The sequence below is a fragment of the Brienomyrus brachyistius genome, chromosome 1, assembly GCF_023856365.1.
Source record: "Brienomyrus brachyistius isolate T26 chromosome 1, BBRACH_0.4, whole genome shotgun sequence".
In the NCBI taxonomy this organism is placed as follows: Eukaryota; Metazoa; Chordata; class Actinopteri; order Osteoglossiformes; family Mormyridae; genus Brienomyrus; species Brienomyrus brachyistius.
In genome coordinates, this window is record NC_064533.1 from 55,071,944 (window position 1) to 55,096,262 (window position 24,319).

Sequence of the window (24,319 nt, forward strand, 5' to 3'; positions counted from 1 at the left end):
ACAATTGTGAATTATTGATGAAGTTGTCCTCCCCCTTTCTTTCTCTCATCAACTGCCACTCGCCCCCCCACAAACACAATGGCAGCTTTCTTCGCCTGAGAGCCTCAGGCATCATTTCCACCTGCAACAGAATCTGTCAACAGACACTGGTGATAGGAAAACATAGGCAGCTACACAAGCACCCTCTGCCAGTTCCACAGCTGGGTACAGAAACACCCTCTTCCAGATCCATTGCTGGGGACACAGTTGGGAGCAAAGCCCCTATCAGAGGACACACATTACACCATCACCCTTCATTCAGAGGTAAGTTTCTGTGCTTTAACTTGTAGCTTTGTGAGCACTTCCCACATACATCCTCTGTTATTGATGGACATCAACAATCGTGTTTATGCTTTTTAAACCTGTTGTTCTTAAATTTTTTAATTCACTTTATGTATTTTCTTTTTCCTGTAAATCATACAAATAATCCAATTTCATGCTGTATTGTAGAAGCAGATATGGAATATGGGAGGGCTATCTTTCCTAGTACCAAATTTGCTTTGTTTAAATTTTTCAGGTTATATAACTTATAGTTGCTGAACCTTAACATTGGTTTCAAATATACAGTACTCTGCAAATGTCTTAGGCAGCCAAAGAGAATGATGTTTAAAGGATTTTTATGTTGGGGCAAAACTATGATATTATGCCTGTCAGGAGCTTAGTCATTTCAAAACCATTGCTAAAATTACTCCAGTATTTCCAGCATCCACACAACACACCCATGTATTATTTGACTTGACCACTAGCACACCTCCTTTAGCTAATCAATAACTCATTTTCTTTCCTTTGTACTAAAGTTAATAAATTAAGTTAGCTGGTGGTGAAATTTAATAAATACATGCAATGGCTGGGACGCCCCTGAGCAGAGGTTTGGGGACTGAAGTGGTGTTCACCAAGCCATCCAACGAGATATCAGTACCTTTATGGAGAACAGAAGAAATTTTTACTTGTTTATATTGTGTTACTCTTAATGTGCATATATTCTAATGTTAAATTTGCTCAGAGGAAATGTATTTACTAACCTCATAAATAGTTTTAAACATTTATTTTGATTGCCTAAGACTTTTGCACAGTATTGTTTATGTAACGTAAGTAATATCACAGCAATATTGCAATATACATAAATATTGTGTTAAAGATGATGTGTTAAAGACTGGTGTGTTACACTGCTATAGCAGTGGCTTTATATACCGAGTGTTCTGTTAACATTACAAAAGGCATTTATTATACTTCAGGGGAATAGAAAACAATGTGGCATTTGTTTGAATAGTAGAAACTGATGTCTAAACTATAACAGGCAGACTTCTGTAGTCAGAGCACCATGGACACTCCCATTTCATTTCTGTTTCTCCCATTCCAGGTGATTCAGGTCTAGACATGAACCCTTGTCTTTGGGTTCTCCCTCTAGTGATGATGGTACAGTCCAAACTGCACCATTTAAGCCGTGGGTGTGAAGAAGTCTGTGACTGCTGGAGCAAACTACAGTGGGTGAACTGTTCAGGCGCACTGCTTTCTCAGCTTCCTACTGGCATTCTCCCTGTTACTGAACACTTGGACCTGTCTGTGAACTACCTGACCTCCATTGACCAGGGGAGCTTCAGGAGCCTCCGAAAACTGAGGGTGCTGCTCCTGAGTGACAACAACATTAGCTCCCTGGCTGATGGCACCTTTACCCCTCTGGACAGCCTCCAGAGGCTGGATCTGAGCCGTAACAGCATCTCCTGGCTGAACCCAGGCCTCTGGCTGGGCCTGGGGTCGCTGAAGGAGCTTCTTCTGGCTGAGAACCAGCTAGAGGACTTGAATGACAGGAGCTTCCGTCACCTAGATGGCCTGGAGAGGCTTAACCTGAGCGCCAACTCCATCCGGTCCATCCAGACAAGGACCTTCAGTGGCATGACAGCCCTGAGACAGCTGTACCTCCACCACAACCAGCTCACTTCCCTCAGCAGTGGGCTTTTCTCCACGCTTCGCTCCCTAGAGGTACTCAACCTGTGTAACAACCACATCAACAGCACCGAGGAAGGAGTTTTCACCCCCCTGCCCAGCCTGGCCGAACTCAACCTGGCTAACAATAGCCTGAGTTCCATCCACTTCAAGACCTTCCTGAGCATCCATAGCTACAGCACCCACATCCAGCTGGTAAACAACCCATGGTATTGCGACTGCGACCTACAGAGAGTGTTCCGGAAGCTGCACAGTGTGCACAGGCTCTTCCTAGATGACTACCACAACCTGACATGCACCAAACCAAATGGGACTCATTCACCAGTGGAAGTGACGGACCCAGAGCTTTGCACTGCAGAGACTGTGACTGTTCTCATCATCACAGTCACTGTATTGATTGCTGTAGTAGCTGCCATTGTTAAGGCTGAAAGGAACAGAAGAAAAAGCACGGGCAAGCACTGGAGTGAGGACAGTGAACTGTCATATTACTCTCAGAGCTAGTTATCACTTCCTGCCAACATGATCGTACAATGCTGGTCTTAAAATGAGAAGCACTCAGTCCTCACCTTAATGTTGCTATATTTTGTGTTAATATATAAATATTAGAAATATTTTAAATGACATCCCATATGATTACCAGGACAAATCAATGTCTAGCTTAGGCAGCAGCAATCTTGCTGGGTCTGGAACAGAATCTATATGCCTGATTGACCAGGAACCATCCCAAAGAAGTGAATTTTGTCAAAATTAATTGCAGCAATTATAGTCTACAGCTTGTAGTTAAGTAAGAAGCAAAAACAAGCACATTTCGGAGAGAACGAGGGTTGGGAGAAAGTTATTTTTCTGAAGTTATAATAAATAATAATAAAGCCCAAAATAAATAATAATAATGCCTAAAATATCAGTGACCGCCATGTGTTACAGATTTGAACTGAAATGAAAACTTTTTTCGCGTATTTTCTGAGATATAAGGTTATTACACTTATCTGTAAGGAAGCCTGCATTATTTGGAAATATTGTTGTTTATTTACTGTATTGCAGTGTACTAAGGGATGGTTCACGAAGCAGGATTTGTCAGAATTTAGTTAAGGAGCATTCCTACTGGACAATCATGATTTCTAACTTAAGTTAACGCAGCTAACTGAGACAATCTGATTCAGGGAATACCCCCGTGTACTAGTGTGTTGTGTATAACCAATGGCGTGCAAATGAACGACGATGTATTATCGGATATTAGAAGACTGAAGCCACGAAGCTGAACAGCTATCACGTAAGTCGCTGTGATTGTAACACAGTACATTTGGAGTGAGGTGATTCATCGAGAAGTAGGACAGCTACCCATCACCGCAAAATTCGTCAAACAATTCTAGACATGTCCCGTCACCTACAAGACACGTTTCTAGCAAATTTGTGTAAACAGATCAAACTTCCGGGTCGCTCTCCGTATTGCGTTATCAAAGTGGGACCGGCTCGACGGCGGCGTCCAAATATGACGCGTCGCGTTTCCTGATTGGCTGAGCCTCTTGGGCGCAGTCCCGGACGGATCCTGGAGAGTGTTGTTGCGGTAGAAGCTGGGAGAACCGCGGAGATGCCTTGGGTGTAACGGTGTTTTGGGCGAGAAAGACGCTTCCGTCTACTGTCACCCACGGTAAGTGTAACCCCCACGTAGAATATAAAAGTTATTCCTGCATGTGCGGAAAAAAACCTTCCTCATGTTATGCATCGCTTCCCGAACTGTATAAATCTAATATTTTGTTCATTTGGAGATCTGCCATTACTATTTTGATTTCAGAATTAACGCATTTCTCTAACCCAGATCCACCAAAGGGAAAACACCACATTAAACTTGTATTGAAGTGCATTCAAGTGTATTAAGCGGGCATCTGGTGTTCTGTATAGGTGAGGATAGAGCGGCGCTACGTGGACCATTACTATCATATTAAATGAATGAATGAATAAATACGTCAAGTGACGGAATGATTCTCGCACTAAAAATAGGCCATTTCGCTAGAGTGAAAAGCTTTAAAAATAGATCATTTCACCGGAGTGAATAGCATTAAAATAGATCATTTCAGCCAAGTGAAAAGCTTTAAAACCGGCTCCTCCCTCACCGATGTGCTTACTTTGTTGGTCTCGTTCAGGAGCTGTTTTGTGCACATATATAATTATGCAGTAACTGCACAAAAAGGGTTTGAAACACAGTGAGCGCCTGTTCCATATAATGTAACACTTTTCCGTTTTTAGAGGAAATGTTTGGTGAGGAGTAAACCAGTACTGAGGAGATTTTCAAGAGATGGTATTAATAGAGTTTCAAATGACACAGTATTTAATATATTAAAGGTGCTCATCGTGAATCACTGAGGTCAGAAATCATGGTACAGTATTATTTTCCTTTGTATGTATTTAAATGTGTTTTTATTGCGGTTTAATTGATTTTCATTTGTAAAGATAGTCTAAAGGGAGCTATTTGAATCTTCCCTTTTGGGGGTGAGGGAGAATCCAGGTTAAGTATTTAAGGATTTGAACTGGATCTTTGTGGAAATGAGTTCCTCGTCCTTAAGAACTGTGTGCTGTCCTGCAGCTGCACTATGCTCTATATGTTATTTTTTAATCACTGTGTAAATTTTCCTGGTGTATTGGCTCTACTCTCAGTCCAGACACGTTCTGCTAACCCATGCCGATCTTTCAGTGGACACCCCGGCACCGAGAGAAATGTCTGAGCTTATGTGCGCCCTGATCCGAGCGTCTGAGAAAGCGGCGAACATCGCCCGCTCGTGCCGCCAAGAGGAGGCGCTGTTCAGCCTGCTCATCGAGGAGAAGAAGGAAGGCGAGAAGAACAAGAAGTTTGTCACCGATTTCAAGACGCTTGCGGATGTCCTCGTGCAGGAGGTTATCAAGCATGACATCGGGAAAGAGGTGAGAGGTGCTGTAAATGCTAGACCACTGGATGTGCCTGGCTGTGGGTTGGGCTGCCAACAAGTCACATAGCCAGTTGGGGTCACAGATGGAAAGTTCAGGTCCAGAAAGTAAAAATCCAGACTAAAATTTTGTTTCAACCAACTAGTTGAGCATAAATAATCACAGTCACAGAGTACTCAACTGCATGGTTGGAAAAAAATCTTGGTCTGTATTTTAACTATCTGGACCTGAAATTTCCAGTCTAATCGGGGCTAACTATAACACAATGACAGCACCATCCAAGTTCTGGGTTACTTCCTCCAGGGGTTCCTGTGTCTCTTATACTCGGGTTCAGCTGAAGGTGTTATTTTTGCTTCCTCCAAACTCCAAACACACCTGTATCAGGTATTTGGTGTTCTTGATTGACTGTTTGGGTGGAATGCAAGGGTTACCGAGGCCTGGGTTGAGAAACGGGGTTCTAGGTCTGTTTAAGGGCTGAATTTGCTTAAAACATTTTTGTCTCTCCAGTTCCCAGGTCTTGAAAACCACATCCTTGGAGAGGAGTCAAATGAATTCACAAATGGCCTGGGTATGCCCATTTTCTTGGGTGCTTTTAGGATGTGGATTTTGTCTGGTGTGCCCACTGCCATGCTGATGACCAATGCTGTTGGCAGGGGACACTATACGGGTGAAGGTGTGCGACACAGAACAGGACACAGAGGCACTGCTTGGCACGGTTTTGGGTGGGAATGGTGAGGCAGCCCGTTCCCTTGCATCTGCCGCACATTTGGACGTGGCTGTCAGCAATCTGGGGATTGCAGCTGTCAAGATTCCCCTGGACAACCTTGGCGTATGGGTAGACCCCATAGGTGAGGAGAGCCGGCAGGCGTGGCATCCAGTCTGCTGTCATGGCCCTAACTGGGGTGCTCACCATCCATCCGTCTGTCTGTATCCCAGATTCCACATTCCAGTACATCAAGGGAGTGGGAGACTCGGTGCCAACTGGGGGAGTGTATAGCCAGGGTCTGCAGTGTGTCACCGTGCTCATCGGGGTCTATAACCGGAACTCTGGCACTCCTGTGATGGGCGTCATCAACCAGCCCTTTGCCTCTCTGGATGATGCTACCCAAAGGTTGGTCACACTCATGCAGCAGAAGGGCAGTTTGTCAGCCCAGAGTCTAAACACTACCCTGTGATATCGTATTTTTCTCTTTGTCTCCAGATGGACTGGTCAATACTATTGGGGGATATCGTCAGGCTCATATAACATCAACTCCCTTCAGCTGTCGACAGACTCTGCAGTGCAGCCACCTGATCAGCAGGTGGCACCACTGTCTGTGGTTCTCAGCACCGGAGAGGCGGCAAGCGTGAAGGAGGCGATCCTTCAAGTTTGTGGTGGCCGGCCACACTACGCAGCAGGCGCTGGTTACAAGAGCCTGTGTGTGGTACTGGGCCTGGTGGACCTGTACGTTTTCTCGGAGGATACCACCTTCAGGTGGGACTGCTGCTCCCCACATGCCATCCTGCGCTCCATGGGTGGTGGCATGGCTGATCTGCAGGAGTGCCTGAGGGCGCGGCGGGAGGGGAGGCCAGAGAAGCAGCCCGAGCTGCTGTACAGCCAGCCTGTACCTGGGGCCACAGGGCCTGATAGGTGGGCAAACAAGGGTGGGCTCATCGCATACCGCTCTCAGGCCCACCTGCAGGCAGTTCTGGAGGTTCTGGCACCTCTCTCACTGTAGACAACATGGTCAGACTGCAGCAAGTGGTTTCCTCTCACCAGTGAGTCATGTTTTGGACCTTTCATACACTGGCCTTTTGAAAGGGGCTTGCTTTTAATGAAATGTTTTCTACAATCAGGATAAGGTGTTTATTTACACAAATTGGTGTTCAGGGAATGGCTTTTAAAAAGAAATTATACATTTTTAAGGAAGAAATGTTCATTATATTAATAATAAGATACTTGACTGAATGTTAAGTCTTGAGTTTGGAAGCGGCTTTTGAGGCAGAGTCAGGGGTGTATGTAGTCCTTCCCACTTCCTGGTGCTGCCTGTGTCACATGGTGTTCTGTCCTGTGAAACCTGACACCGTGTATTTAAATAAACCAAGCGTAACTGTCGATTTCCGTTTCAGCGAGCACTTCCTGTGCTCTCTTCTGACTTCCTGCGCATGCAGGGCCCTTAAGTTTGCATCGATTCAACTGACATGAAACACTGGGTCTAGTTCTGCCCCGTCATGCTGTGAAGACCTCAGGCATCTGACAGAAACGGCTAATTGCTCTGCCCGTACTAAGCTGCATTGTGTTTCAGAGACAGCAGATGCTATAATGGTTAAGGACAGAGGTCGAACCCAGACAGTTTTCACCTTCTGTTGTATGACCCATGGGCAAAGTACTTGGAGATTGCTGAGGTACCTGAAAGTCCATCAAAAATAAGATACATGTTCCATGTAAACTAAATTTGCAAAGTTTTGTTTGTAGAGTGTGCATATTTTACGATCATATTCTTGCTTAAATATGGATTTTAAACCAGATATTTTGCTCAAAAAGAGCCCATATTCATTTCCATAATATCTGTTCAGAATGAGAAGGAAAAAAGGCCTTGAATTGACTGTGTTGTGTAGAATGTATAATGTGTAGAATGTTCTTAAACTGGATTGACATAGTGTCATTAGTGGGAGTGGTTTAGGAAACAGAGTGAGGATGTAAAACTCCACTCATTTCTCCCTAAAACCCGTGTGAAGGTTGCTTGGGAAATTGATCTTATGAGGGCAACATAGGTCTGGAATCTGCAGATGATCCCCATGACGGTGGTCACCACCAAGAAGCTGCCCCAGTGCCAGTCAGAAATCAGTCTGCTGTGGTGATTCCCTGCCTGACCTTCAAAAAAAGCCTTATATGTTTTTTTTTGTTTTTTTAACCATGCTTCTAACCATGCTTTTTTGTGCTGCAATTGTTAACATATTAGATGAGTATTCATGCAAGTATAGGATATATGGTATAATATATTCAGATATGTTACTGAGCAGGTAAACTTAAGTTTTAATGATGCAGTGTGTTATTCTGTTGTATTCTGTTGATGTTTTCAAAAATTGCAGCGCCTAAATGTAACTGTTCAACGAGGACACATCTGATATTTACACGCATAATCCCGTGCATTACAGTGTCTCCCTTAAACAAAGCATAAATACATGGATAATGTAAATTTTTACACGAATTTAGAATTCTGATTACTGAACACATTTTTTCTGACTGACTTAATGTAATTGTATTAAAACATGATTTATTCCAGACATTTAAAATTGAATTGTATTAAATTCTATTATGTATTTGTCGAAACTTTTATATTTTAACGAATTTTAATCTGTATACCCGTATACATTTAAACGGATTACCTTTTACCAGTATTATGAATTACCTATGTGTTAGACCTATATTTAGCGTACATGTAAAAAAATATATAGAGAGAAATAAAACGTTTAAAAATAGTTGCCTGTGATTTATTTGTTCGTATCATATAAAACATCTTCAGAAAGAAAGATTTTTTGAAATTTCAATCTGAAAATGTTATTATCGTTGACCGCTCCACGATTCGACGAACTTTATGGTATCTAAAAAGGTCGCCAGGCTGGAACAGTGCATTTTTCGGGGTGTCCAAGCATAGGGTTTGAGAACCACTGATCTAGATAATCTTTTATCTGTCACTCTAAAATCGCAGCCGGTTTCCCCGACTGTGGAGCGCACCCTAGCAGCCAGCCGCAGGACATACTCCGCGGGGCGGCGCTTCACAGCCCGACCCCTCGCGATGCCACCGCTGCGCAGCCCGACCCCTAGCGATGCAGCCGATGGTGCGCAGGTAAGGACTGACGTCAGCTGCCGGACATGCAGCCGCTTTCACTGTGAACCAGGGAGGGACGAGTCTGCACCACCGGCCGGATCCCGAGCATTGCCGAGCCGGAGGTTCTCATTTCCGTTTGGTTTGGATGGAGCGGGGACCGTGCAACGAGACGGAGACGGCTCCCAGATGATGCGTGAAGTGGGGACTTTTCGTCGGGATCATAGCAATTACCTGCCGATTAAAACCAGTGGTAAACAGTGACCACTAACTTAAACCGGGTTACAGGTGAGGAAGGAGCCGCCGGCACCTGCTGCTGGTCAGTGCTGGTACCCTGTTATTTTTGTGTGTGTTATTGCCGCGAGTCTTGAGATTCTGCGGCGCAGCTCGCCTTGAATACATTGTTACAGTTAAGCTTGGGATGTATTGTTCTCTCCGAGCGCCGGGAAACCACACCGCCTTTTAATAATAACGCGCCACGGTCACATTTGCGGTCGGGAAGCGCTTATTAACCGAGAATAAGCGCCGCTATGGTCGTTTATTTAAGCCGTAGAATTGTGAGCGGAGCCTCACAAAACTTCCGCAAACGCGCAAGCGGCTGTAAGAAAAGCGGCTGTCATAAGGGCGGAGGCGGTTTCTGTGTAGATTGGTCGCGTTGCCGAGGTGCCCTTCAGGCGAGCCGACGGGTCCAGTCCGGTCCGGTAGGTTCCGCTCCTCTCTGCATACCCTGTCACCGCGCGGTCTGGTTAGGATGCCATGAAGCCAGACGCGTCCCGGCATGAATAATTCAGTATGGGCAGCGTTCATACCCCCGCCCGTCGTAAACGATTCCATGTCTGCGTTTTGCCGAGTCAATGTCGGCCTAAAATCGGAGCAGAACCCGGTTGGGCCTTCCCCCCCCCCCCCCCCCGTTACCTTGACAATAAATGGACGGAAAGATGTTAACATCAGCGCCCTGGGTTAGCACTAAATGCATGAATGCATGTCGTTATTTGTCTGGTTATTTTTAGGTTACCTGTATGTTGTTTTACTTCTCTTAACTAGACCTTTAAAGGAAGTTTGCTAAGCTAGTTATGAGCCACAAGTATACTAACATTAAACCTGTATTACAAATGTATATTTTGGTTCCCAAGTGTTCCTTCATTTTCAGCAGCCTCAATTCTTGAACGCCATGGCCAGTGACGACCGAGTGGCAATCCTGACAGACGATGAGGAGGATCAGAAAAGGAGATATGTCCTGGCCGAGCCTTTCAACACGCTGACCTTGGACAAAATGATAGATCTAGGAGGCCCCGGGTCCAGCCCAGCCAGCCCCACAGTCGAGAGCCCAGGGACCCCACAGCCGCTGAGCCCCGACTGCCTAGAGAGGAGCTGCGTTCGCATTGACAACCACCTGCTCATCTCCAAGGTCTTCTACTTCTTCTTCTACGCAGCATATGGCTCGCTGCACCCACTGCTGTCTGTCTACTATAAACAGCTGGGTATGTCACCCACCCAGAGCGGCCTGCTAGTGGGCATCCGCTACTTCATTGAGTTCTGCAGCGCCCCCTTCTGGGGTGTAGTGGCTGACCACTTCAAGAAGGGCAAGGTGGTGCTGCTCTTCTCAGTGCTGTGCTGGCTTGTCTTCAACTGCGGCATCGGCTTTGTCAGACCCGCTGACGCGACCTGTGAACTGAAGGGCCCTCCTGCGGAGGCCCCTCCCAATGCCACTACATCCTCGGCTGCCAACCATTCCAGGCATCACCGTGACCTTGCGGCCGTCTTCAACCCATCCCCGTATGAACACATGTCTGCCTTCAGTTGGCTGTCGAGGTTTGAGAGAGGAGCCAAGGAGAACACCTCTGGAATCCCGGGAGTCTCCACGGGGCCCCCACCTTCCTCATCTGCTCCCATGACTACGACAAAGCCGACCACAGCTGTCCATGCTTCCCAAAGTGCTTATGGCCCCAACACCTCCAGCACCAACATGGCTACTAGTTCACTTTCTCCTACCCACAATGCCTCTGCTGTTTCCCCCATTCATGGCCACATCACCTTGCCTGCAACCACATCCACGAAGTTGACGGTAACTGTGACAGCATCCACAGTGTCAACGGTATCTGTGATGACATCCACAAGGCCGGCTACCACGACCACCGCCAAGCCCTTCATCCATTACAACGAAGACCAAGTAGAGAGTATCTTTCTTCTGATCCTGCTGTTGGTCATCATCGGTGAGTTCTTCAGCGCACCGGCAGTGACTATTGTGGACACAGTCACCCTGCAGTACCTGGGCCGGCACCGGGACCGCTATGGGCTTCAGCGTATGTGGGGCTCTCTAGGCTGGGGCCTAGCCATGCTCTCCGTAGGCATTTGGATCGACCACACGCACATCCGACCTGCTGGGCAGGACCCCAACTGCAGCCTGCTTGAGAATAAGAACTACCAGATTGCCTTCATCGTCTTCGGGGTGCTCATGGGTGCTGCCCTGCTGGTGGCCACCCAGTTCTACTTCGACAGTGCCGGCAGTGACAGCCTGCCAGACGTTGGGAAGCAAGAGGAGCTGGAGGAAGATGAGGGGAAGAAGCGGGAGATGGAGATGCCCCAGGTGGCCCGGAACGTGCCATCCCCAGAGGCGGGCCCTGACGAGGCTCCCAGCACCATACCACAGCCCTTCCACTACCGGGACCTGCTTTGGCTGCTGTGCAGCGTGCGCTATGGCACTGTGCTTTTCGTCGCCTGGTTCATGGGCTTCGGCTATGGCTTCGTCTTTACCTTCCTCTACTGGCACCTGGAGGACCTGAAGGGGACCCCCACACTGTTTGGCATCTGCTCTGTGCTCAGCCATGTCTCGGAGCTTGCCGCCTACTTCGCCAGCCACAAGCTCATCGAGCTGGTCGGCCATGTCAGGTGGGCGGGGGCAGGGGCAAGGGGGTAAATGTCATTGCATATTAATGTGTGTCTCATTACTTTGGATTAAGGTGTTTTTACTGTAACACCATTGATCCTAATGAAGGACTTTGTTGTTATTTTAGGTCCTCGGCTAATCTGTTTATGCCGAAAACAGGACTAGTTTTGGTGGATTAGGGTTTACTGTTGAATATTGTTGACATGATGTCTTGTTCTGCATCCTTGTTTCATCTCCTGCTAGTGCCCAGATCTGCTTTTTTGATGTCTCCTAATTTAGAGAGGATCTGAGACCTTCAAACATATGAATATTCTGTAAATGGCTATGTTACTCCAGCATCACCAGGGAGAAGCTTCCAGAAAGCATCTGCCTTCCATTTTGTAGTCTGTGGCTGTTCTAGCAGCTGACTGGCCCCATGATGCATCTCACACATGCAGGTGACATTTGAGAGGGCTGTGTCAGGAGCGAGCCCCCTTGGGCACAGATGCTCATCTGGTCACTGATGACGTATGTTTTCTGGGAAGGTGGCACATGCACAAAAGCATTGCATGCTAGGAAAAGCACTCCAGGGTTTGGGCTTGGCTGCTTGATCAGCTGGGAGGGACAGGCTGCCCTCTGGCCCAGAGGCTCTATGTGGGCTGGACACCTGTCAGGGTGCCTTTTCAGGTTTACAACCTGTCCTAGGTCAAAGATAAAACTCGGTATCATTTGAAGTGGGTTGTAGGCACCCCCTCAGAAGATAGCACCATAGACGACTGCTTATGTGTTGATTAGCACTGTGCGTAGTTCAAAGCCAGAGTGAATCCAGCTCTGGTGGGCAGCAGAATTGCTGGGTGCTGGGACATAGCAGCCTGAACTAGCCTGCAGATTGTCACATTGTAGCGCGGCAGTGATTTGGAATTCCTCTCGGTCACAATTTGGTTGAGGAACCATTTGTGTGCCTAGGAGGTTGTAGATTTTCGACGAAAGTATTCAACTGGTTTTTGTTTGTTGTTTGCATAAGATAAGATGGAACTTTATTGAAAGAAATACAACAAAGTAAAAAGTAGGGCTGCATGGTATCACATCATGATTATATGGCGCATGCATAATAATCACCGGGGTTTCAGATAACTGAAGTAAACATTTGTCTGAATGTCAGCTTTTTGGTACTATACAGACATTTACCTATCCCTACAGTTTGGTAAACAGATTAGTACTATCCCTAAATATTAATGAGACACCCATAGGTTAGTAATCTGTATAAATTTGGTGTATCCTTATGGTCAGTCTTTAAACAGCAGAAAGTACCGCCATAACATTGATGCTTTTTTTTATCCACAATATTTCCTCTTTTAAAACATATTGTGGCTGCTGAGCTGTCCCTTTCTTCACCTCCACTTCAGTACTCACCAATTCCATGATCTATGAAAACAGCAGCATGTGGTGTGTCCCACTAGCTGAATTTAATAAACATAAGGATACGCTGAATTTATACAGATTATTAACTTTTGGGCGTCGCAATAAGCCCAAAATGAGCCTGGAATTAATATTTTAGGCGTACTGCAAATCTGCTTATCAAACGGTGGGCGTTAGTTATGTCTGTATAGTACCAAGAAGTTGGTATCCAGACAAATGTTTACACCCATCATCTAAAGTCCTAGTGATTATTGTGCATGCACCATATAATCACAATTATATCACAATATGATCTTGTGCAGCCCTAGTGAAAAGACAATAAATACGTAAAGGAAAAAAAAAGTAATAAGTTTATGTACTGAATGCTGCCACGTCTCACGCTCCTGCTCTGACACACTGTAGCTAAATATTAACGAGTGTATGAACATGTCACTGTGTTCCAGAAGGTTACGGAAGGTTTTCCATTGTACAAGGAAAGGCTCAGCCCTGTTACAGCTCCGTGCTCCTGTTTTTTTTGTCACATTTTCTTTTTTGCAAAGTAAAACGGAAAACTTACAGATTAGTGCTTCATCCTTTTTCCCAGCTCCTAATGTTACTGTAACAGGAGTATCTTCATTTATTGGGGGAAAAAAGCAAGTATCCCCAGGAACTGAGACCAACAGAATCTAGATCCTAAATCACTGTGCCACCTCCAGTCCAGACAAACGTTTTCGACAAATAACAGGCCTTGAGCTTGCAGACATCTGACGTGTATTGTGAAGGCAGGAAGTAGATTTTGCTCTTGTACCATTTTGCTCTTGTACTGAGGCTGCTATATGTCAGACAGTTTTCCAAACAGGAATAATAATGACCTGCCTCTGCTTCCTCCGCAGGGTTCTGTACATCGGCCTGGGCTGCAACACGGCTCGCTACCTGTACATCTCCTACCTGGAGAATGCCTGGATCGTACTTCCCATGGAAGTGCTCCAAGGTAAGTGGGCCACAGCCACTCCTGTTGAAGTTCAGGGTGGGTCGAGGCTTGTTTGACTTTAAGGCCAGGCCTCCAAGCACCTGAACACGTGCGTGTTTGTTTAAAGCCTTTGTTATCAAGCACAGGCCCCCCTGTTTCTCACTGGCACACAGTCAGATGACCGCATCAGAGCATGTGCAGGGAAACGGAACCGGATGGGTGCCCCCGCCCTCTGGGCCAGGATGAGGAGGCGAGGCTAGTGTACATCAGGGATTGTGTGCGTGCTTCTTATTTGCATGCTGTGCATACAGATCTGTCTGTTTTCTTAGCTGTCACAGAATCAAGCACACTCAGATTGTGGCCTCACCTCACAAATCCTTATAGCTATGAGAAAAATGTTCCCTGATTTTATTCTGTCACATCTAAATGAACAGATTTGAAGTACATCAGTCACCGTACTAACATGGTGAGTGTTCGGCTAGTATGTGAATGCCCCTCAGCCCCAGGCTAATCTTAAGGTTGATGTGTGACCATGTGACTTCATGAGGGAGTGCCTGAGAAATGGAGAAAGTAAGAAATGAAACATGAATATATTTGTTGTCCTTCTGTTTTTATTGGTTCCTGACCACCCCCACCCCCTGCCCTGTCAGGGAGGGTCACTGACCACCACCCCTCCACCCTACAACATATTTCAGGTCCACACAATTGTGACCCATCACCACGAAATGAGTCTTATGGGTGCAGTTCTACCAGTGCGACTTAAGACTCATTTCGTGGCGACGGGTCACAATTTAAACATCAATTTTTTTTAAATATGTGAGCGCCATCATAAAACTAAGAATCGCTGGTTAAGTTTAGGGCTAGGTAAGGGTTAAGTTTATCATAGTTAGGATTAGTGTTGTGCCAATAGAAATGAATGGAAAGTCCCCACAATGATATGAATATATGCGTGTCTCTATCTATGTTTATGTGTCCATCTTCTGGCAGGTGTGACACATGCCTTGGTATGGGCAGCCTGCATCTCGTACCTGAGCGCAGCAGTGCCCCCCGCCCTTCGCACCTCCGCCCAAGGCATCCTACAAGGCCTGCACTTGGGACTGGGGCGAGGCTGTGGGGCCATGGTGGGCGGGGTCTTTGTCAAGTACTTTGGTATGAATGTTTTTTGAAACTCTCCTGTTTTTTTGTGGTTACCTATCCCCCCCCCCCCATTTTGTTCTTAACATAAAATTGGGCTTGACCTGTGAATAAAGGTGTAGATGCTGATTATTGCAATAAAGTGAAGTATCAGGTGTGACTGCACCTCCTGAACCTTCTTAGCCTCTCACTTTGGTTCACCTCTCACCCGATCACAGTGCTGTGTGTGTCTGTGTGTGTGTCCATCCATATTTCAGGAGCACCAGCGACCTTCCGAGGCCTGGGAATGGCTTCCCTTGTGATCCTCCTCCTTTTCTCCTTCATCCAGTGTCTTACGGGGCAGAGTGAGGACAAAGGTACGCTCCTGTGTGAGACTCACCGCCCTCACCTGTGCCTCCCCACCATTAGAGGGTGGACTTCAGAATGCTGCCACTGAGTGGAAGCTGGTGCTTTTGCCTTATAATAAAGCCAACAGCAGCATACATTCAGGGGAGCATCCGAGACCCCAGCACTGAGCATCAGAAAATTCAGATACCTTTATTCTAATTTTTTCCCATTCAGAGGACAAGATGCTGGCAGAGAACATTCCGGTACCTTCCAGCCCGGTCCCCATTGCCACCATTGATCTGGTGCAGCACCATTCTGACTCGCTGGGTCCCCGTCCCGACTGCCGGTTGCCCGTCAGGAAGACGAGGCACCAGGAAGAACAGGAGGATGTCAACAAGCCCGCCTGGGTGCTGTCGTCCTCGCCCTGGGTCACCATCGCCTTCGCCATTTACCAGATCCAAGAGATGGTTGCCATTGCAAAGAACAGCCCCCCCTCCGAGATCCAGCCCCTCCAGGTACACCAGCTGTGCCGCAGGTTGTGCTCTAATGGGTTTGTAAAGGTGGGAACTGGCATACTGACCTCTCCATCCCTCTAATTTCATGCTTTCCACCCCGGACTGCAGAAAGGTGAGGAGGGTTTCCTCTCTCTCAAGCTCGTGGTATTCTGGTCATTTTGGCATTTAACTTGGTGTACCTTATAAAGTGTACAGGATTTTAATATGATTTTTATTGTACAGTACAAGGTGCCCATAGACTGCTGTTTATATAACTTCAATAACCTCCCAGAACAACAAAGCCATAATATATCGAAGTGATTCACCATTTCCTTTGTCTCCTCAGATACTCAATACATATCACTCTGTCCAGTGACACTGCCTTTTCTGTGCATGTCTGTTGTAGAAAACGAATGATGGGCTTTCCACCAATCCTGCTGATGATAAGTCACATGCACACCCATCGAAAGACCCTGGCATGTCCGAGGAACAGCGGACGCCCCCCCAGGAGCAAAGGCATGCCTCCCCAGTTTTTGGCCAGCTCTCGCCCCTTCCTGAATATGACCGTACTGTGGCAAACCTCACTCCTATCCCAGAGGTGGCAGATCCCCCCTCAATATTACCCTCGAGTGACCAGTAATAAGCAAACACTGTATACTCGAGGCTGAGGGGGGGGGATCTAGCATGCAGATTTCTGATTGGTGACCTCAGCCCCCCCCCCCCCCCCCCCCGCCATCTCCCTGAGGGATCATAATGAGAGTTTCATTGTGGCGCTATACAAGATAAGAGAGCAGAAGCAACAGAGCTTGGCTTGGTGTGTCCCACGCACGGCCTTCTCTGCGCGGAGTGCGTCACGCCCAGGCCAGGGCTCCTGCCCGTACCTGCAAACTGCAGGTGGTCTGACTGGCGAGGAGCAACGCTACGCGTTTGTACTCGTCACGCTTTTGCAGCCTGCGAGTGAAAACGCAGAAGTGCCTCATCTATGTGAAATTATCGTCGGCCTTTTCTTAAACAACGCGACGCCTCTAAATACTTAAAATGTACAAATAAAAATGCTGTAAATACAACTGGGCCCTGAGAAGGTGGCCAGCAGGTCCTGTCCAACAGGGAAACCCCCAACTTTATGCTGTACACATGTAAGTATGCTTCTAATGCATTTCAGCATCTAGATAAAGGATAGCAGAGATCACTAAACACCGCGCACTGTACTGGTAACTGGGGCGGACTTATCATTATCATACCTGCAACTCCTGAGTCCCCACCACTGTGTGTACCCAGTTTGGTGTGCCTTTAGCTTATTGTATGCTGTTTTGTGGCCTTTTCAAATCTCTAGAAGGATGATCGCTGTTTACATGTGTTACCGTGATGTCAATATGATGGTGCGGAAACATGGAAAGGGAATCAAGATTGTTTTAATAAAGCCAACTTCTTGACCAAACCCTGTCTGTGTTAATCTGACTCTCACTATTAAATTTTTTAAATGTTGTCATGTCAGTATAGCAAGAAAGCCTTAAAGTTTTCCCTTTCAAAATGCAAAAATAGTTCCTAAACGGCAAAGAAGTTTGCCGAAAGCATTGTTGTACTTTCAGCTGGAAGAACGGCCTGCTCAGAGGCTTTCCCCAGAGGAGCCGTTTTATGACTGATGTTTCTGAAAGCAAACGCAAGGGGGCAGCGGTTATCTAAAAGTGACATTCAGAACTTCAGAGCTCGTCTTCAAGGAGGGAAGTGGAGTACCTTGAAACAGCAGTTGATCCCCCGTAGACAAACTAATGAATCTTACAGTTTACTGATAGCGGTAAACTTAAGGTATAGCGATTATGCTCTCTGTGACACCATGTTCACTGCTCAACGCAGCGAGATCTGTCATCCAGCAGAGGCCATTTGATGTTACGTGGGAGGTAAAACACAACTCTGAGGCAAGGACACGAGCACCATATCACGCGTGTAACAGCCAGCAGCCACATTGCTCTACAGGGAGCGTGATTGGCTGCTAGATGAAGCCTTGTACCTCTGAGGGGGGGGAGAATGAAGAGCGTCACCCTGCATCCAAATCCCCACATTGTGCCTGGCACATGTTGGGCACGTGTGTGGTGTGTTTATAGCAGCAAGCTGTGCAGGGTGTGCAGTCTGCTGCTGTAGCTTGAGTTACCTGTTCACCACCAGCTCGCATGTGGAACAGCAGTGGGGATGAGATCTAGGCCTGGAAGCACGCATCCCTGTGCAAGTCAACCTCAGGAAAAGCCACTTAAATGTATGATTGTATGCATAAATAATATTACGGCTGCATCTAACAGCAGTGAAATGCTTCACGCCACATACATGTGAACTGCTTTCATAGCTAACCGGGACCAGAGCTGGGTGGAGCCTGTCGGAGAGAGAGAAGCTGTGCATGAGGTCTGTCTGGAGAAAGGAACTCATCTGCCTAGTTCCATGGATCATGTGCAGCAGACAATCTCCCAAGTCTGACCTGCCTGTCCACACTCACACTCATTTGCACTGAGGCCTTACTCATTACTGGCACTTCAGAGGGGCGAGTTACTCAGCTCCATCTTGGAGACATATTACTATTCGATATGCAGGTGCTGTGTCAGGTAAATACTGCAGAGGTGACATGAGCACAAAGAGAGGAAATGCAGGACAGGCAGGAAGTGCAGGACTCACAGTATCAAATTGAGTGAGGGAGCTCTGGAAATTCAGGATGTGCAGGGAACACAGGAAGTGCAGTACCTGCAAGAGGTAAGGATGCACAGGCTTGTAAGTATTTCATTCCCATGGGAGAGAAGAGAAACCTTCCTGTTATCTTATTCATTTATTCCCCCCAAGGACTCTGGGATGCCCAGAGTGAGCATTTGTCAAACCATGCAGGAAACGCAAACGTCACCACTGTACTTAATCTGCTGAATTTGTCTCCTGGAGCTGGGCTCTCACCCAGCCGGCGAGAGGAATGTTTCTGTTAATGTTTCAGTAATGTACAGACCATGCCGTGTTGGCCGACACTGACACTTGCTGCACTCTTGCCAGTAAAGCTCAATTTGAATTTGAAGTGTGAATAATTTTTATACAGACATTGTTTCAATGGAAATCCCCACCGCCACCACCAACCCGACAAGCTGTTTATTAAGTGTCAATACCAGCCACTAGAAACATCCCTGGCTTTTCTCCTTCTTGCAGGAGCATCGCAGTTCTCACCAAGTCACCCATCCACATGTTGTGTCACCCCACATTTCCCGGTGCTTTAAAACACATCCAATGGATGTGACCAAAGGAGACCTCAGGGGCCGACCACACACTCGGTCCAGCCATCTCTTCTCCTCCTTCACGCTGTGTCCCCTTTCAATTTATTGCTCTCATCTTTCACTGGGTGGCACTCTTCTTTCACTGGGTTGCTTTCGTCTTTCGCTCACTCTCTTCATTGTCATGGTCCTTCTGGTGGTGTGTGTACTACCATGAGGCTGGAACCTCCCCGTGAGAAGGTGCTGTGCCTATGTGACTTCATGTCACTGTCACCACTTCCTGTTCCATTACAGTAACATGGCGTCTCGCAGCGGCAGTCCAGCCCCGCTTCATCACTCCACATTATGCCGCAGTATCTCAGTCCATGCAGAGCGTGCAACATCTGAATTCCTACCCCATTTAAAGGAAGATGATCTAGAGTAAAGTATTTAAGTGTTTTTGAGCCGAGGCGGCCTGGTGGTGCAGTGGTTAGCACTGTTGCCTCACACCTCTGGGACCCGGGTTCAAGTTTCCGCCTGGGTTACATGTGTGTGGAGTTTGCATGTTCTCCCCATGTCGTCGTGGGGTTTTCTCCGGGTACTCCGGTTTCCCCCCACAGTCCAAAAACATGCTGAGGCTAATTGGACTTGCTAAATTGCCCGTAGGTGTGTGTGAATGGTGTGTGAGTGTGCCCTGCGATGGGCTGGCCCCCCATCCTGGGTTGTTCCCTGCCTCGTGCCCATTGCTTCCGGGATAGGCTCTGGACCCCCCGCAACCCAGTTGTAAAAGTGGTTTGGAAAATGGATGGAATTATTATTATTATTATTATTATTATTGCTTAATGGCTAGCACCCATTCATAGTCACTGCAGTTTTGCTGCTTATGGAGCAGTCCCTGATGCTGGACAGGCACCACAGCACAATATCCCCCCCAGCCCCATGCCACAGAGAACCTTCACTGCACGCCTGTTAAGGAGTGAGCCTCCACTAACCTGAAAACGAGGACGGTTAATGCATGTGTGTGCAATGCTAGCTGCAGAGTATTTATAGATGCCAGGCGAGCAGAGCTGTGCCGCACACACAAGCCGGTGCCTAATGTGAATCCGACGGAGCCCCCAGGCTGCCAATACGCTGTGGTTTGACTGACAGCCGCAGGGCTCTGAGAAAGCACCAGTAATGTCTCTGCAGGTGGGTGGCTGAGTGGGAGGAGCTAATTCTCAGTGGAGCCTGGCTTTCTCCTCACCGTCTGGTAAACGATGAAAACATCTTTCTACTGATTCTAAGCCCAAAAAAGTTTAGTGCATCAGAGAAGCAAACTGAGTTTTCATTTGCCTTCACAGAGATAAGTGGGTCAATTACTTGTTTTTGTTCCCTGAAAGGAATGACATTGACACTTATATATGCATAGGCCTGACCGTGGTCCATCAGCTGAGATACATCCAGCACCCTGTGACCCTTGGCCATCTTGCCTCTTCCTCTTTTGTAGGGTCATAGGGTTAGGTGTTAAAGGCCCTTGATTGGCTGTTTGCCTGCGGACACTTAACCCAGGATGGGGGGCGGGGTTGGGGTATGTGATTAGGTATGTGAAATTTGTGCTGTCCTGGCTGGTACAGACGCTTGAGGCGCCTTAGCACAGACAGCTAAGCCTCTACCTTAAAAACATGGAATGCAGCAGACGTGCACGCATTTATCCAGAGAGCAGCATGCATGACGTAGCCACACAGTGGGGCTGGAGTGGTGCACCACAGCAGCCGCACATCTGGAATCTAGCGCCTCATCCACTGAAACGCATACGCCCCCCCCCACCCCACAGGGCTCCTGGCTGCAGGAAGGAGTGAGTCAGAGAGACACTACAGATCTCAGCTCAGGGTCACTCCAATCTGTGTCCCGAGGAGCCCAGGGTGCGAGGGGCATCCTCAACTCTTTCATAAAGTATTCCCAATGTGGTTTTATTTAGAATCTGAAATGTTTAAATCAGCCTCTTGGTGTAAATCTTCATAAATCCTCTTCTCAGGGGTTGCTTATGTGGGTTTATAGAAAGTGGATCACAGCGGGAAACAGAAACGGTGCGGGGGGGGGGGGGGGGGCGCCTTCTCTTCTGCAGGGCCACCTCAGCCCCAGCGGAAGCTCATTTTTATTTCCACAGAGGGAGTGACCTTCAGGAATCATGGGAAAGTTCACCGGAACATTCCTTTATGAGGCTTTATGAGATGCAGACTCTGGTTCCTGCCTGTCCCTTCCTGGAGAAAGACTCCCATACGTGCACGCCAGGCTGTGTACGCACGCGCACACTGTGAGCTCATGCATTGATACGCTTTCACACAGATGCACGCAGAGGCTGAGGTCCTCCCACGGCTCGCGGCACACATACGCACACGCTGCCCACAGTACACTCTGCGTAAACGCGCAGGTACAGCACTCTGTTATAGCGCATGGTCCTCACATGGGATGTTAATGTAAAAACAGACATATGTACTCTCTCCGCAGTACATGCACGTGACACTTTTGTTGCTGCGTAGAGAGAATAGCTCCCTTTCTATCCGCGGCATAAATGTAAACACATGTATACACAAACGCGGGCACATGCAAACACACAGACGGGCAGCCCCGGCTCCACGTGGGTGTGTGGCACACAACAGTAAGGCACAGCAGGCTACCTGCTGAATAACAGGGTGTCTCTAGCAAATGCATGCGAGAGAGCGTGAGGTGATGGGAGGGGTGGGGTGGGGCTATGTGGGCGGGTAGGATGGGGGGGGCTGGGCCAGGGTGGGTTGTAGCTCCAGCAGAGCCTGTCACCGGGGAACGTCATGCCCTCACAGTCAGGGCCCTCAGAGAGGCATGGCAGGGCTGCCTGTATATCAGCACTGTAGCTATGCCAGCCTCAATGCCTTGTAGTGGAAAAACTCATATGAGTGACAGACGGCGGTCTGGCCAGTGGGAGCAAGCCCCCCCACACCCCTGGACATCCCCCGCCTCCCTGACCACCCTGACTGCTGTGAGATTGTGTGCGGTGCCAAGCTGGGGCTCGTCGCATGCTGTGTACATGGGAAAAGGCCTCATACTTTGTTTGATTCATCACTATAACAACACAGGCCTCATTTTCCACAGAAAATGCTGGAAACAGTGAGTGCGTGTGGCAGGCCGACCGTGGTCACATGACGCAGGGCAGCACCTTAACATGCTCTTGTCCCTGCTGTCTGTCTTGTTTTGCAAAGTGAGTTTGCATGAGTGACCAGCAGTGACCTCGTTATAATGTCACATTTCATGAATTAACCAGATAAATATAGATGGATCTGTGGTGGAGGGGAACTGGGGGAATCACAGGTGGCTCCAGCTACAGCTGACTGTCCTCCTGCTGCACATTACACTTAATTTATACTTTCCTTGCTTTGTCAGAATCCATCCATCCATTTCATCATCCATTTTCTACGCCCGCTTCACCTACACAGGGTGCAGAGCCTATCCCCGAAGCTATTGGTGCAGGGTGCAGAGCCTATCCCCAAAGCTATTGGTGCAGGGTGTTTGGTCAGTGTTACTTTATTTTATATATATTTTATATATTTGTTTTCAAGGGTGAAACATGTTCTGAGTTCAAAATTTCACATTTGAGTTAGACTTATTTTTAGCTGAATAATGTATCCTCTGTTGCCTTTGCTATTATTTTTAGGGCTCCTTGGCAATTTGTGTATCTACTAGACACATCCCCGCCCCCCTCCCTCCCCACCCCAAGAAAAAGAAGTTTTGCCTAAAGCGATCTGTGAAGTTTCGCACACAGAAATGTAAATGAACATGGCTGTGTATTTGGGGGCCTGGGAGCCTGGCAGGGTCTGTTTTGAAAGAGCGTTTTGCTACTTTGAAGCTGCTTACACAGCCTCCTCCCAGAAGGTTTTGATATTTTATATGAAGAATGAGAAGTTGGGATGTAAGGTTCCTTCTGCAGTAAACAGGGTACTGAGGCATGCAATTGTAATCTCTTGGGTGCGTTTAGATTCCGGGCCAGGGAAGCAGGAAAGGGACAGATCCGGCCACGGAAATCTTCACAGAAACATCCAGGGAAAGGTGCTGATGTTTACCTCCTTGTCCAGCTGGCAGAAATGTGGACAAATCCTGGACCAGAACTTGATAGCGTGTGGGCTCATTTTGGCCGAAATAGGACTCCGGCGTCCAGGAGGACAGGTGTGCATAGAAGTCCTGCATGTCCACTGGGATGGAGAGCGTTGATGCAGCTTGAAACATACTGGAGTGCTGGGACAATGCATCTGATGGGAGCTTCCGTGGGGACCTTCACATGTTTACTTGTTGACCTCGGTCACCTGCATCTGTAAACACACATCTGGCAGCTTCACTTGCTTAGCAATGGCCTATATCACTGTGCTCTACCGGCACTTACATACATATTTATGATGCGCTTGGGTAGATGGGGGGAGGGGCTAGACAGCTGGCTAAGTCTATCTTTCATCTGTAAATCTGTAAATACCCATCCATTCATCAACCAATCCATCCAACCAACCATCCATTCATCCACACATACATATATATGCATACCTATATACATACATACATACATCAATTATGTTATGGGGGTGTGTGATTCAGGGGGCGGCATGGTGGTGCAGTGGTTAGCACTGTTGCCTCACACCTCTGGGACCCGGGTTCAAGTCTCCGCCTGGGTCACATGTGTGTGGAGTTTGCATGTTCTCCCCATGTCGCCGTGGGGTTTCCTCCGGGTACTCCGGTTTCCCCCCACAGTCCAAAGACATGCTGTGGCTAATTGGAGTTGCTAAATTGCCCGTAGGTGTGCATGTGTGTGTGAATGGTGTGTGAGTGTGCCCTGCGATGGGCTGGCCCCCCCATCCTGCCCCCATCCATGGCTTCCGGGATAGGTTCCAGACCCCCCGCGACCCAGTAGGATAAGCGATTTGGAAAATGGATGGATGGATGGATGGATGGATTTGTGATTCAGCAGGTTAGGGCGCTATACTGTACCTGTGACTGCTGGCTAAAATCTCAGACTCAGCAGTTATTTCACCATTGGCCCCTGAGCATGGCCCATCACCCTGATTGCTCCAGGGACCCTACTTTCTCAAAAAATAGTCACTTTGGATAAGAGTATCTGCTAAATAAATAAAATGTTAGCTCCAGCATCTGTGCCTACACTGTCCATCTGATGCTGTTCCTAATTTGCTTCCAATCTGAGTGTAATTGTG

The 24,319-nt window shown here is 47.6% G+C and overlaps 4 protein-coding genes across 14 annotated transcripts in view; 3 read left to right on the forward strand and 1 right to left on the reverse strand.

Annotated features, from left to right (window-relative positions):
- The window catches only part of LOC125723039 (signal transducer and activator of transcription 4-like), a 340,474-nt gene that overhangs the window by 240,719 nt on the left and 75,436 nt on the right, over positions 1 to 24,319 (reverse strand). The window lies entirely within an intron of this gene.
- Positions 170 to 3,284, forward strand: LOC125723803 (leucine-rich repeat-containing protein 15). Its single transcript, XM_049000622.1, has 2 exons — positions 170 to 303; positions 1,400 to 3,284. Exon 2 carries the CDS (start codon positions 1,417 to 1,419, stop codon positions 2,482 to 2,484), a length of 1,068 nt encoding a protein of 355 aa, XP_048856579.1. The 5' UTR covers positions 170 to 303; positions 1,400 to 1,416; the 3' UTR covers positions 2,485 to 3,284.
- LOC125723651 (inositol polyphosphate 1-phosphatase-like) lies at positions 3,476 to 8,364 on the forward strand. 2 transcript variants are annotated; one of them, XM_049000505.1, is made up of 7 exons: positions 3,476 to 3,631; positions 4,673 to 4,899; positions 5,410 to 5,470; positions 5,556 to 5,750; positions 5,839 to 6,013; positions 6,104 to 6,660; positions 7,012 to 8,364. In XM_049000505.1, the coding sequence occupies exons 2-6, from the start codon at positions 4,696 to 4,698 to the stop codon at positions 6,618 to 6,620; spliced, it is 1,152 nt and encodes a 383-aa protein (XP_048856462.1). In that variant the 5' UTR covers positions 3,476 to 3,631; positions 4,673 to 4,695; the 3' UTR covers positions 6,621 to 6,660; positions 7,012 to 8,364. The 2 variants fall into 2 exon arrangements, with proteins under 2 accessions (XP_048856462.1, XP_048856442.1); XM_049000485.1 differs by having other exon boundaries at positions 3,477 to 3,631; positions 6,104 to 8,364.
- Positions 8,602 to 17,338, forward strand: LOC125722424 (major facilitator superfamily domain-containing protein 6-like). 9 transcript variants are annotated; one of them, XM_048998629.1, is made up of 7 exons: positions 8,602 to 8,732; positions 9,862 to 11,600; positions 13,869 to 13,966; positions 14,933 to 15,094; positions 15,337 to 15,435; positions 15,641 to 15,921; positions 16,307 to 17,338. In XM_048998629.1, the coding sequence occupies exons 1-7, from the start codon at positions 8,682 to 8,684 to the stop codon at positions 16,538 to 16,540; spliced, it is 2,664 nt and encodes an 887-aa protein (XP_048854586.1). In that variant the 5' UTR covers positions 8,602 to 8,681; the 3' UTR covers positions 16,541 to 17,338. The 9 variants fall into 9 exon arrangements, with proteins under 9 accessions (XP_048854586.1, XP_048854655.1, XP_048854693.1 ...); XM_048998698.1 differs by having other exon boundaries at positions 8,643 to 8,732; positions 9,865 to 11,600; XM_048998736.1 differs by lacking the exon at positions 8,602 to 8,732 and adding an exon at positions 8,739 to 9,030.